The sequence below is a fragment of the Pagrus pagrus genome, assembly GCF_965226575.1.
Source record: "Pagrus pagrus genome assembly, chromosome: 19".
In the NCBI taxonomy this organism is placed as follows: domain Eukaryota; kingdom Metazoa; phylum Chordata; class Actinopteri; order Spariformes; family Sparidae; genus Pagrus; species Pagrus pagrus.
Window position 1 is genome coordinate 13,824,238 of NC_140203.1, and position 14,159 is coordinate 13,838,396.

A 14,159-nucleotide genomic window follows, 5' to 3' on the forward strand; every position below is an offset into this window, starting at 1 on the left:
GGCTCTTGCGGGTATTTGATCAGAAGTCATGGAAGTCGCTCCTGCATGTTTGTTCCTGCTGTGCGTCTGTCTGCTCGGTTCTCTGGCGGCTGATTGGGAGTTTGTGGACACTAATTTCACCTACCTCGATGATGTAATCGACTACAAGGATCCATGTAAAGCTGGTACTGTGCATTTTATCTCCTCTACCAATTTATTGATCTTTTTGCTTTTCCGGTTGGTTTATATATAGGCTAATGTGTTTTGGCCAATACCCACAGGCCCTGATCACTGTGAGCTAGTCTGATAACTTAATGTAGCTGGTGATGTAGAAACAGCTGATGTAGGTGGATGAAAATGCTTGCATGCAAAACAAAAGCACAAGAAAAATATTTCCATATTTTCATGTGATTGATAAATAAAGCAACAATTAACTTTAAAAAAAAAAAGTAAAAGTAAATACCTCATTTAAATCTGCTTGCTAATGTAGAGCAAGCCAAGAAGTAGGCCTTTACCACACTGTAAACATACTCTTTTGCAAGTCTTGTATTCATAGGTTTATTTACAAAAAGTAAAGCACCGACAGTGATACATCATATTTTATAGCACATCGTGTTTTTTGTATGTAAAATCTGATCTTCAAAGTAGCTGTTAACTAAAGCTGTCAAAGAAATGTAAATAAATACAATGGAAATACCTCAGCAAAGCCTGCTAATCTTCAAATCAAGTCAAATCAGTTTCATTTATACAGCCCAGAATCACAATCACATTGCCTCAGTGGGCTTTACGATCTGTACAGTGAACAACATCCTCTGTCCTTACACTCCAGTGAGGATTGTCTGTAGTTAAGAAGAACAAACTAGGTAAGGTTGTCAGTGTGTTTAGCCACAGCACAGTGACTCTCTGCTTTGTGATACCTGAGTGGCAGAAGAAGGACGGGCAATCCTCTGTAAGGCATCACAGCCTCTCTGTGGTGAATATGAGTTGTTGCCATCAGGACGGAGGTGCAGGGTACCACCTTGGTGGACCTCCTTGTGCTTGTGACATGAGGCGTTCTGCGCTTGTATTTTGGTATATTTATATTTTTTGTTGGTGATGATGTGAAGCACTTTGTTGTTTGACTGTAAATTGTTGTAATGTCGGTTGTTTTTGTTTTACACAAAGGTAATTTCAAAAAGGGTAATAAACAAAACTTACTAACTAATTAACTTTATTTAGAGGAGGTATACTAATGTGCTCTTTTCTTCCCGTGTGGGGAATCTTGGTTTGCGAGCGCAGTGAAACAAGCATACTATAGTAATGGTTGGGACAAATCACCTTTTTTCATCTAACAAAAGTTTTATCTACAGCAAGGCATCATATTTCATGAGCTGGTATTACTGTATGTGTTTATGTACAATATTGATCTTCAGTGGCTTCTTTCGACCGCTGATTACTGCGGGGTTTAATGTGTTCTTACATAGTCACCACAGAAACTGTTTTTAAGCAGCTGAAGATTTCAAGAAAAAATAGGACAACCATCAGAAACCATAAGACATCAAACAGGATCGTCTGTGAGAGAAAACTGGACTGAAGTTGGGTTGTTGGCTTCAACACACTGAGTGGGGAAAACCCTCGACTTCTTCCTGGAAATACCAATTCTATATCATGAACTGTGTCTGCGTGAATGACAACCCGGGGTCGATCCTGATGCCCAAATCAGGATTTTCTGTCTCCAGTAGGACGACACTGAATGTTAACCCTAATCCAGGCTTCACAACTTCCTTTCTGAAAGTTGTATTTGACATCATACATCACTTTTCTTCCATGTTTCCCTTCCCAATGCAATTAACACTTTATTATGACCGTACCTCCTGTATAAATCAACTAGTCAAGCAGAACAGCTCACTTCAGACTTTCCCATTAAATAGCTCATTTAGCCATGTGATGTAACAACCTTTGAAAGTCCAAATGAAAAGACATAGCAGGCCCTGAGTCAGCCTTTGAAGTGAATTCACTCATGCAAAGGGTGACTGTAAATGACTGTCACCCCTGCGGCGTGCACCCCATGCCCTGAAGCCAGAGGGATTTCACCGGCGTCCAGCCGAGGACTGCGCTGGCACGGCCTCAATGACCTCAAATGTCTCCAGGCAACTGCCCCGGAGAAGAGGAACGGTGTGTTTTGGAAGTTTCAGAAGTCACAAGTTAAAAAGGGACCCCAACCAGCTGGAGGCCCCCTAGGAACCAAAGTAATTACTCTGCATTTTAGATGACGGAAAAATAAATGTTATGGTTTTTTTTACCAATTGATAAGGCTCATTAAATTATCATCAGTATCCCGTAAATCTGCATATCTGTTGTCATTCTGGTATGTGTTAACACACGTTTCTTTTTCACAGTAGGTTGTTTTCAAGACAAATATGTGAAACTTGATTTGCTTTAAACATACCAGATAATCGCTCTAATCGTTCTTCACTGTGGCGTTAATGATACCGATGGAGATCCTGAAAGATTACTGTTTAAAAAAATCTTCATCTGAGGTGACTGGGATTGTTTGCATTCAGTCAGTTTGTGTGTCAAAGAGCAAAGCTCTCCCTTCATTACCATCCACACTGATCATAAGTAACATATTCTAGAGGAAGTTTCCTCTCAAGGATTTTAAAGCTATAGAGGTGCTGTATGTTTAGTCTTTATAGTGAAGCTTTAGTACAGAGGCATTACTTCACCATATCAGGCATGTGGAGGTCTTTGCTCTGACGGAGAGGACGTCACTCCTGACGTTAGTCAGTCGCTGAACATTGCAAAAGAATCCCTGCTTACTGATCAAGGCCACTATACTACAATAGATGTGTGTGTGTAAATTTGGTATAAGCACAAATGTGCAGACAACATCTATAGGCCTTTCATATAAATCTCCTGTAATAATGGTACAAAAAGCTGTACGTTGTTGCAGAGTCCAGCGCAGTGAGATCACAACCCTGTAACGTATTCAGTTCACATCTTTATCCTTTAAAGTGACGCAGCAGCCTGACAGCTCTCCAATATGTTCCAGTGTGTGTGCGGTGCGGACTGTATTCAGGAGGTGTGTTTGCTGATCAAACAGACACATGGAGTCCTCTCTTCAGGACAGAGATATGCACCTACAGTACAGTAAAGCAGACAGTTAGTGTTGGCTCCTGCTTAGAGGAGAAACCTTCACTGAAATTCAAAATTGCAGCTGAAAATGGATGAAAAAGGCCTCAAGAAGAAACACACTTCCTAATTTCACTCCAGTTGTTGTCAGACAATGTAAATGTGACGTAAATTTTAGATAGACATTTGATCACTTGTACACTGTTCATCTGTTCTCCCCAGCTGCCTTTTTGGGAGACATTGCCCTCGATGAAGACGACCTCCGCATGTTCAAAAACGTCCACAGCGGTGATAGTGCACAGCACTCTCTCCAGATCAACCACACAGACTCAGGTAGCAAAGCAGGCATTAATGTACTGATCTATGAATAATTCTGACTGACTTCTGTGAGTTCAGATAAATAAATCAGTGATTTCTACACACTTATTGCAGTTAATGGCTCCTCTTCCAACGGGAGTGTCAGGAGGACGAGAGCAGCAGACAGACAGACGCTCCGTCGTTGGAGGAGAGCGGCCACCTCCAGACCTGAGCGAGTGTGGCCGGATGGCATCATCCCGTATGTGATCAGTGGGAATTTCACTGGTGAGTTCTGGATGAAAACAATGAGTCTTTCATCTGCTCCTGCAGAGGTTGTGTGTGTTTTATACAGCCACAATGAGCTCCTTGCCATGTGTGGTTTACTTTAATTCCTTTCAGGCAGCCAGCGAGCCATTTTCCGTCAGGCGATGCGTCACTGGGAGAAACACACTTGTGTAACATTCACAGAGAGGACGACTGAAGAAAGCTACATTGTTTTCACATACCGACCCTGTGGGTGAGTTGGGTTCACACTAGCTACTTTGAATTACCATTATTTATCGATTGATCAACAGATTTGCACATAGATCCTATAAAGACAGAGGAATAGAAGATTGTCTGGCACATCACAACCAACCATATGTCCTGCTTTAGGATTTTTACATTTCTACTATTCAAGGGATCCATTGATTTCCATTCATTTTCATATGATGTGAAAGTCAATTGGCAGACTTTACATGTAAGCTTGCTTGATGATGAACCCACAGAGAATTACCCGACTTCGCAGAGCAGTTTATCTCCTTTCAGTTCATTGTTTTGGTTCACTCTCAGTGTACTCGTCATCGTTATTTTCAGCCACAGCTGGCAACTGTTTTTTAAAGTGCTCTAAAAACCCAATATATGCTACCTGCGCAGCACCTACATTTCGCAACTAGCTGGTGAGCATAGTGGAGCATTAGCAGCTAAAGAGTCAGATGTTTTCCTCAGGGGTTGGTGGAGACAAAAACAGAGCTAAAAGAGAGAGAATATTGGACCTACGTTCATCGGGTTGCCAGAAACACGAGTCCGAATGAATACCAATTGTGACAGTTACACAAAATGCAGACACGTTGAGGCAGGCAGGTTGAAAACAAAAAGCAAGCTTTAATGAGCTGATGTCCAATGTGAAGTCCAAAAACCAAAAAGGAAGTAACAAAAGACAGGCAAAGGAAAGTCCAAGGAAAAAACTAAAGAGAAATACAAAACTGAGGACAAACCAGAAAACCAAAAGGAACAAATCAGGAACGCAGAGCACACAAGGACAAAGGAACAGGCAGAGCAGACACAGGAGACACAGGACTTACACGAGGACGAAAACAGACGAACCAACGCAGGCTTAAAAAACCAAACTAACCAGGGGATGAGGTGCAAGTGGAGAGACACAGGGAACAGGGCAGTGCTAGCGATGCTGATGTGAGACAGGTGTGGTGCAAAATCAGACTGGGGAGGAACACAGGAGGGAAACAGAACACAGGTGAGCAGGAAGTAGAAACAAGACAACAACTCAAACAACTCAAAAACAAAACCAATACAGAAAACTAAACCAAATACAAAAATGCAGCTAGTAGCACAGACAACAACAGAGACTGTTGCCAGAGGACCTTAAAAAGTGATGAACATGGGTCGGACATACTTGTTGCCACGAGTTGTGTTTGTGACTCATACAGTTATTGAACTCTAGGAAAATGACATCCAGGAACCTTAAACTGTCAAACCTGTACTCTAAAAAGTTCAAAAAACTAAAAAATATAGATAAAGTACAGACACTGGCATGCTTCTTCAATATTCAAAAGCAGCAAAGGCTCAGTGTTTGTTCTGCAGGCGCTCAAGGATCTAAACAGTGTTGCCCCCTGCAGGTGTTGCTCCTACGTGGGGAGGAGAGGCGGCGGCCCTCAGGCTATCTCCATAGGAAAGAACTGTGATAAGTTTGGCATTGTGGTCCATGAACTAGGCCACGTGATCGGCTTCTGGCATGAACACACGCGTCCAGACCGCGATGAGCATGTAAGCATCGTCAGAGACAACATCCAACCAGGTACTGTTAACTTCAGCTGAGCTGGCATGAATAAGTGTAAAAAAGTCAAAAGAAAAAAGAAAAGACAAAGCATGTGTGTGCTCCAGATGTTTCTCTTTGCATTTAGAGCATCTGTATATGACTAGGACAGGAGTATAACTTCCTGAAGATGGAGCCAGGCGAGGTCGACTCACTCGGGGAGGTGTACGACTTTGGCAGCATCATGCATTACGCGAGGAATACGTTTTCCAGGTTGGCGACTCTTTTTGCTTCGCATTTTCTTTCCTAGAGTTAGTTTTGTGTTAACGGGTTTGCAAGGACTTCATCACTTTAATGTTCCTGAGCGTGCTCACTTTGTTTTCAGTTCTACCCTGGTTCACATTAACAGGCCATTACACAGCTCCACTGGGACAGTTACTGCTTAAATGTCCTGCTTAAGAGCTGACTCGCTGAGCATTTGGTGATTTCACTCTGTCCACTCTGCCTGTATATTTAATTTGGCAGCATCTAGTGCACCAGCCGGCTTTTCTTACCGGGCCATCATCACCACCACTTCACTTCTGACCTCAGTCAGTGACTAAACTCCTTCAAATATCTGCATTTTTGGGGTTTAAATGACTAAATATTGCACTGTTGAGGGTTTCTGACTTGATCAAAACCTCCCTCACTGACACTAATATCATGCTGCATTACCAGCTGACCTGCTGTTTGTCCCTTTATTCAGCTCTGCTAAACAAGCTCCACGGGAAACCTCAGGGGATTTGATCCTGTATTGTGACAGAAATGGTTTCACACCAGTTTCCTTTTCATTTCTGTCTCGTGCATGTTGTTGCCCCGTTGCTTTTCTCTGTGCTCTGGTTTTTTACCTCCATCGCCGCTTTGCTGGTCTGGGTCATGGAGGCAAGCCAAGCTAAATAAAGGCCTGGCAGTTCAGGCTTTGTTGAACAATTTGGGCTGGAGTGGCCTTTTTCTCTGGCATTCAGGAGCGGGCTCCACTGAGCCGGCTGGCACCGTCGAAAGGCCCCATTCAGTGCACTCTGTTTGCACATGCCTGTCATTCATGGGCGCATCACCATGGGAACTGTGCGAGAGTGAGCTCCAAACCCAGTGAGAGATTATCAAAATCAATAAAGTATCAAGTTGTTGGTCAGGAGTCGGATCTACTAAGAAAAAATGCTGCAATCTAATCTCTCTGTGAAAAATGACATTTTCCTGCACGTCAGTTAGGAGGTTGGATATTTCCTCATCAGGCTCCTTGTGCTGTATTTAACTTTTGAATCATTAGACGCTTCGATCCTCTTTGAGAATAAACGGCTCATGTTGTGGTCTGTCTGAAACAGAGGCGTCTTCTTGGACACCATCTTGCCCCGTTATGATGTCAATGGAGTCAGGCCACCTATCGGACAGAGGACCAAGCTCAGCAAAGGGGATATTGCACAAGCCCGCAAACTCTACAAGTGTGCAAGTAAGATGCATTATACTGAATATGTAGAGAAAATAAGTATGTGCGCTAACTAAAGCTAAAGAAAACATAAGATAGAAGAGAGTTTAGAATTTTCTCTGTTCTTTATAATGTTGTTTCTCTGGTCTATTGTAGTGTAACGTGTTGTTATGGTGTGTGGTTGTTACAGGATGTGGGGACAGCCTGCAGGAGAGTGCTGGAAACTTCTCCTCTCCTGGTTTTCCCAACGGCTACTCAGCGTACGCTCATTGTGTCTGGAAGATTTCTGTCACTCCTGGAGAGAAGGCGAGTGATGACAAAATAAGTGAAGTCATCAGTCGAATTTGACAGTGACCAAAATGATCAAGTTACTGACTTACTGAATGTCGGTGTTTACGCCGACCACGATTTTCAATCACTGAAGTGTCCCAATCTTCTGTCTCTTAGATTGTTCTGAATTTTACCTCGATGGACCTCTTCAGGAGTCACTTGTGTTGGTACGACCACGTGGAGGTCCGAGACGGGTTCTGGAGAAAAGCTCCCCTGAAAGGTCTTCGACTGTGATTTACAGCACACCTCCTCTCTCTCCTCTGAGTATCATCCAGAAACCTGTCATACCTGCTGTGTTATGTTCTCAGCACTGGTTCCTGACACAGTTATTTTTTCATGTGCTTTGGCAGGCCGTTTCTGTGGAGACACACTTCCAGATCCAATGATCTCAACTGACAGCCAGCTGTGGATTGAGTTCAGAAGCAGCAGCAGCTGGTTGGGCAAAGGCTTTTCAGCAGTCTACGAAGGTATAAAACTGACAATGTGTGGGTTTTAATATGCGTTTCTTTTCACTGCTTAATGTAGAAAACGTAGAAAAAAAAAAATTAGAATCTCTTCTCTCACCTCCTGTGCAGCCATCTGTGGAGGAGAGGTGAAGCGAGACAGCGGACAGATCCAGTCACCCAATTACCCCGATGACTACCAGTCCAACAAAGTGTGTGTGTGGAAAATCACAGTCGCGGAAGGTTTCGATGTTGGCCTCTCCTTCCAGTCATTTGAGGTGAAACCACTTTTATTGCTTTTGGTTACATTAAGAAAAACAAGAAAATATCTCCAGGAAAAAACCTCATATTCACTCCAGCACCTTGAACCTTTCGTTTTATTGTGTGCCGACCACGAAAAGCAGGAAAAGGCCTGTTAGAGCATCTGAGAGCTCACTCTCATCTGCTGTGATATCTCTTGGCAAACTTAACTGTCCTCGCTTCTACTGCAGATCGAGAGACATGACAGCTGTGCCTACGACTACGTGGAGGTGAGGGACGGCGGTTCGGAGAGCAGCCCGCTGCTGGGCCGTTTCTGTGGCTACGACAAACCAGACGACATCAAAAGCAGCTCCAAACGGCTCTGGCTCAAGTTCGTATCTGACGGATCGGTCAACAAAGCTGGGTTTGCAGCCAACTTCTTTAAAGGTCAGAAAGTCCATTCAGATACAAACTTCCTGCAATCAAAAGAACATTTAGTCTGGAACTGATTCTGCCCATTTTTCACTTGGCAGAGATGGACGAGTGCTCCCGACCTGACAACGGTCAGTGCGAGCAGCGCTGCATGAACACGCTGGGCAGCTACAGATGTGCGTGTGATCCTGGATATGAGCTGGCAGCTGACAGACGCAGCTGTGAGAGTGAGTGTAGAGCACTAACACACACATGATACTAACCCGAATTATGCAGGAAAGCTAGTGAAGCTAGTAGTATGCTGCTTTGTGGGGAAGACCAAATTCAGAAGATCAATACCGCTCTCATATATTTCCATTAATATAAGTCCACGGCCTGCAACCAGTTAGCGGAATGACATGTCAGAGACTTGATGCCAAATATCAGCTGCTGTACATTCATGTACTACATTCAATATGAGTTGGCCTGGCGGTTTCTCTTCAACCACAAGAGGGCAGCACGTCCTTGCTGCAGCTTATTTTTGAGCCTGGACAGTCCACTACAGCACTGATTGACTAATTTGCTTGTATTTCACTTTTCCATTTTATGGAGCTTTCTTCTTCTTCTCCAGTAAATCTCAGGGACAAATACTTTACTTGTTACTCCACTACATTGGTCATAGCATTAGATAAAGAATTGTATTCTGATTACAGATTTATTCTGGCGCCATTATTTCCTGTGACATTGATTGTACTTGGTGATCACTCCATTTCTTTGTTATCAGCAGCAGAATTAAGAGGCCATCATCGCCTGCAGTTATAGACTTAAAGAATAGGATAAGAAATGCACAAATTTGTACAAATGGAATATATAATTTATGTTATGCAAGTGTTTTCTCTCACACTTCTACCACTAACATCAGTGCTCTCTCCCACCAGCAGCTGCCTGTGGTGGGTTCATCACCAAGCTGAACGGCTCCCTCACCACCCCCGGCTGGCCCAAAGAATACCCTCCCAACAAGAACTGCGTGTGGCAGCTGGTGGCGCCCATTCAGTACCGCATCACTCTGGTGTTCGACGTGTTCGAGACCGAAGGAAACGATGTGAGTTCACGAAGGTGATGTTTTTCTGTCCATAGGTAATATAGCGTCGTCTTTCACCATCATCTTTGTAGTAAGTAAAATTTTCCAGTGTTTACCATCAGGTGTGTAAATATGATTATGTGGAGGTGCGCAGCGGGTTGAGTTCGGACTCAAAGCTTCATGGGAAGTTCTGCGGAGCTGAGAAACCCGAGGTCATCACCTCCCAACACAACAACATGAGGATTGAGTTCAAGTCTGACAACACCGTTGCCAAGAGGGGCTTCAAGGCTCACTTCTTCTCTGGTAAGTCAGGAAGGATGATCAATAAAACTATGAATTTATGGGGAGTTTTTAATATCATGGAGGCTTAAATAAATTCACCATGTGTTCTGCTTAATCAAATCACAGATAGCTATAGAGTTACGATTGTTTGTCAGATAGATTTACTGCTGAATTGCTCTTTCGTATTAATAAAAATAAAAGAATGTTTATAGCCCATCCAAAAATCCACATAGGAACAGTCACATCTTTTTCTACCGTTAAAAGCTGGCAAATGGATTTCATGTGGGGAAAAAAGCCAATCACGTGTGTGAAAATGTGGAATTTACAGCTGAAGAAGCAAATTTCATGTGAAACACGTGACAAAAAAATCAAGTCACATATTAATCTATTAAATTCACATGTGGAAATATTGATACACACGTGAAAAAGCCAATCACTTGTGAAAATGTCCAGTTCACATGTGAAAAAAAACACTTTTGCACCTGCACTTCATACATCTGGGCCTAAAATGTAACTCGGTATGTTCTATTAGTTTCTGCAGCGTGTTGTGAATAGGTTTTAATTAAAGTTGTTTCAACGTTGCCACAGATATAGACGAGTGCTCCAAAGAAAACGGAGGCTGCCAGCATGAGTGCGTGAACACCTTCGGAAGCTACAGCTGTCAGTGCCGCAGCGGCTTCATGCTGCACGATAACAAGCACGACTGCAAGGAAGGTACAGTGTGTGTTTCTGCTCTCTACTTGATTTAAAGGGTCAGTCCATCCAAATTACAAAATGTCTGGATGAAATTCTCTAGTTCTTCATGAGTTAATCACTTGCTGGGGGTCATTTAGGGCTGGGTATGAAGTCATGGGGGGACAGGAAGCCCAAGTGTTTATGTTTTTTAGTCTTTTAGTCCAAATGAAGATATCTCCAGTGTGTTTAAGCACGGAACGACTTAGCTGTGCTTTCATTGTATTCACTCTTGATGGATGCCTATTTAAAGGAAATAACCCCAGAGGGCACTTGTGTTGTGAAGAAGGAAATGATGTGACCTCTCAGTGATGCAGCTTCCACTGTTTTGCTCTGTTGTTGTGTTTTCCAGCGGGCTGTGATCATGTTGTCAACAGTGTGTCAGGGACAATCAGCAGCCCCAACTGGCCTGACAGATACCCCAGCAAGAAGGCCTGCACCTGGATTCTGTCCACCACACCGGGCCATCGTATCAAACTTGTATGTTTGCTTTTTTTCCCAGTTAAACATTATTTCATGATATAACAGTCAGCAACCTATGGAGTTCATTCATGACTTTTAAAAATGGCTCTCAGGTTTTCAACGAGATTGACATGGAGGCTCATCTGGAGTGTGCTTACGACCATCTGGAGATCTACGACGGGCGAGACGTGCGTGTCCCAACTCTTGGACGCTTTTGTGGCACCAAAAAACCCTCTCCGGTCGTCTCCAGTGGCAACAAGATGTTCCTGCGTTTTTTCTCAGACAACTCCGTGCAGAAGAGAGGCTTCGAGGTTACTTATGGAGCAGGTGGGCAACAATAAAGTCCCTTTTTTTACCCCTGGAAAATGAGTAAAATGAGAATAGAATACCAAAAATGTGTCATTTCAACCGTGGGTTTGTTTTCTGCCGTGTTTAGAAGGCTGCATTCTTTCCACACTTTTACGAGTTCCTCTTTTTGACCCCTCTAATTTTGTGGTCGCCAATTCCCAGAATGTGGAGGAAGCCTGAAAGCCGAGGTCAAGACAAAAGATCTCTACTCTCATGCCCAGTTTGGAGATAACAACTACCCCGGTGGCTCCGACTGTCTGTGGGTGGTCTCTGCTGAGAAGGGTTACGGAGTGGAGATCATCTTCCAAGTGTTTGAGATCGAGGAGGAGGCAGACTGCGGGTATGATTACGTGGAGCTGTACGACGGCGCTGACATCAAGTCTCCGAGGCTGGGGCGATACTGCGGATCTGGGGTAAGGCTAAAAATATCGGCCTTGTGTTGGTAAACTAAATGAATCTTCGTAAAACTTCCTTTTGCGTCTGTCCTTTTTTTCTTTCTAACTCAGGCCCCAGAGGAGGTCTACTCAGCTGGAGATGCCATACTTTTAAAGTTTCACTCAGATGACAGCATCAATAAAAAAGGCTTTCATGTACGCTACACAAGCACAAAGTTCCAGGACACGTTACACGCAAGCAAGTGACTCTCTCAAAACCTACCCCAAAACCCAAATGGAGACTTCACCCCTAACATTTGGTGGGACACACCCGTTTCCAGACGAGGAGTGAATGCATGGACTGACACCACAAACACCAGCCCACATACTTTACATCTGTTAGAGGGGGTGAAGCCACACTTTACTCTTCCTCATTATATACTGTAGCTGTGTAGGATGAGAAACAAGGACTAGTTTGCAGTGATTATTTCGAGTAAATTCAGTCGCGCCGCTTGTAATGAGCTGATTACGTCGTAGCACTGTGTTAAGATATAAAATGTATATATTGTGATATAGTTTGACTTGTTTATTTTTTAATCATAATATCAACTATGGAACATTTTACTGTCTGAGGCTGAAGTTTGATCACTTTAAATGAATGTGATGCACTTTGTTGTATTATATCTCTGGAGAAATGCACAAAATGAGTAAGAAGGATGAAACAATCGAACATGTTGAAAGCTCAATTGAACAGTTATTTACTTTTTTTTTTCAGCCCCGTCGTTGATTTACTTCAATTTTTGAGTTTCCTTACATTAACAGTCAATCACAGTATATTTGAGTTCCCTTGTGACAGTTTTTCACAGTTTTTCCTGCTTTTCCTCTGATTGGTGTTTCTGTGTGCTCTCTATTAACATACATAAGGACAGCACGATAATGGATCAAATTAAAGGGATAGTTCACCCCAAAACCAAAAATACATATTTTTCCTCTTATCTGTAGTGCTATTTATCCATCTAGATTGTTTTGGTGCGAGTTGCCGAGTTTCAGCGATATCAGCCTTCTCTTGATTATCATGGAAATTGATTAGCACTCGGCTTGTGGTGCTCAAAGTGCCAGAAAAGTACATTTGAAAAACTCAACAGCAATGTCTCTTTCTTAAAATCATGACCCTGTTACTCAAGATAATCCAAAGGACCTTTTTGTGAACAGTTTCTAAATGGGCATGTGGGGGCCCCAAAAAATAGTCTGCCTAGTGTAATCTATTCATTTAACCCGACCCTGCTCTCATCCATGAGTAGATGCACGCTTCCTTCTGCACCATGACACAGTTAGTGGGTGTAGTTCAGTCAAAAAAAGACAATAGTTCCTACATGAAACCGTCTGTGGACACACAGAAGGTTTCAAATATATTCTTTGGGCACTAGCTGAGTGCCATCTATCTCCATTATATTCCAGAGAAGGTGGACATCTCTGTGGCCGATATCTTTTGATGGATGAATAGCACTTCAGGAAGGAAATATATGTATTTTTAATTTTGGGGTGAACTGTCCCTTTAAAGAGCGACCTAACACCAGCTGAATATCTTGATTTTGCTCACCCCTCACGTTATTTCCTGTCTTTACTTGCTCATATGTAGAAGAGTAATCTGGAGGTTGTCAGTACACTGTGACATCACCAGGGGGCGTGGTTACAGGTGCAGTCGTACATTACTCTTCAGCCTGGTGTTAAATGAGAAAATTCCCTTACAGCACACACACAACGTGACTGGGGTCAAAGACAAAACAGAGGGAGGAAGGCATCATTTAGGAAGTGATTGCACCTGAAGAGGAGTGCTTGTGTTGCTCAACCTGCCTCAGGTGTGATCACGTGACTTCTTGAAGACGCTGTCTGGCCGTTACTCTTAAACAATGACAAATAGTGTTTCAACATCTTGCTCGATGTAATCAGATGACAAGGATGTTCTATTTATTTTTATGCTGGAATAAGCACACTTTGGGGAAAAACAGTTTCAAAAACATTTGCTTTTATTAAAAATGTTGATCGTATAATTCTGTGTGACATCGGGTGCCACTTAACGTGCATCAGCCCTTAGATCAACCAGGGTGAACAGTTGGTACTGTCATGTAGCACCGCAAGTCCAAAATTATAACCGTCTGTTCACATAAAAGAGACTATTAAACCAAAGTTGCTTTTACTTGTCGTATAACTGTTCTGTTACCAACTCAAATCAAAGAGCTTAACATCTCCCAAGAACCTTGAAAGCACCAAATACATGATTAGTATGATATGACACCATGAAATCAACTAAACAGTACATTTTTGCATCATTTTCAACATGTCAAAAACATTACAGTATATATCGATGAAGATATTGAATGTATGAAGTGTATCATGCACAAGAAAGATAATTGATTTTAAAAAAAAGAACATAAAGCACATTGCAGTCAGGCGACCAGACAGTTTCACATTCTTCACTGAAGCTCAGCTTCTCTGACGTGAAATGTGTGGCAGTAGATCCAGTCTACAAACTGAGTTATGTGCTGAATAAAAATATTACTTAAAGGTTCCCTGT

At 42.7% G+C, this 14,159-nt stretch overlaps 1 protein-coding gene across 3 annotated transcripts; it reads left to right on the forward strand.

The window, feature by feature from the left end:
- Positions 1 to 28: 28 nt before the first annotated feature.
- LOC311275356 (bone morphogenetic protein 1-like) lies at positions 29 to 14,153 on the forward strand (the record flags this gene model as incomplete). Of its 3 annotated transcripts, none has more annotated exons than XM_084383827.1 (20): positions 29 to 164; positions 3,313 to 3,423; positions 3,523 to 3,672; positions 3,787 to 3,904; positions 5,283 to 5,461; positions 5,587 to 5,692; positions 6,781 to 6,905; positions 7,072 to 7,187; positions 7,329 to 7,431; positions 7,562 to 7,678; positions 7,787 to 7,932; positions 8,146 to 8,341; positions 8,428 to 8,553; positions 9,244 to 9,407; positions 9,509 to 9,689; positions 10,257 to 10,382; positions 10,753 to 10,880; positions 10,976 to 11,189; positions 11,373 to 11,623; positions 11,717 to 14,153. In XM_084383827.1, the coding sequence occupies 20 exons, from the start codon at positions 29 to 31 to the stop codon at positions 11,849 to 11,851; spliced, it is 2,928 nt and encodes a 975-aa protein (XP_084239953.1). In that variant the 3' UTR covers positions 11,852 to 14,153. The 3 variants fall into 3 exon arrangements, with proteins under 3 accessions (XP_084239953.1, XP_084239955.1, XP_084239954.1); XM_084383829.1 differs by having other exon boundaries at positions 9,533 to 9,689; XM_084383828.1 differs by having other exon boundaries at positions 9,247 to 9,407.
- Positions 14,154 to 14,159: the final 6 nt, after the last annotated feature.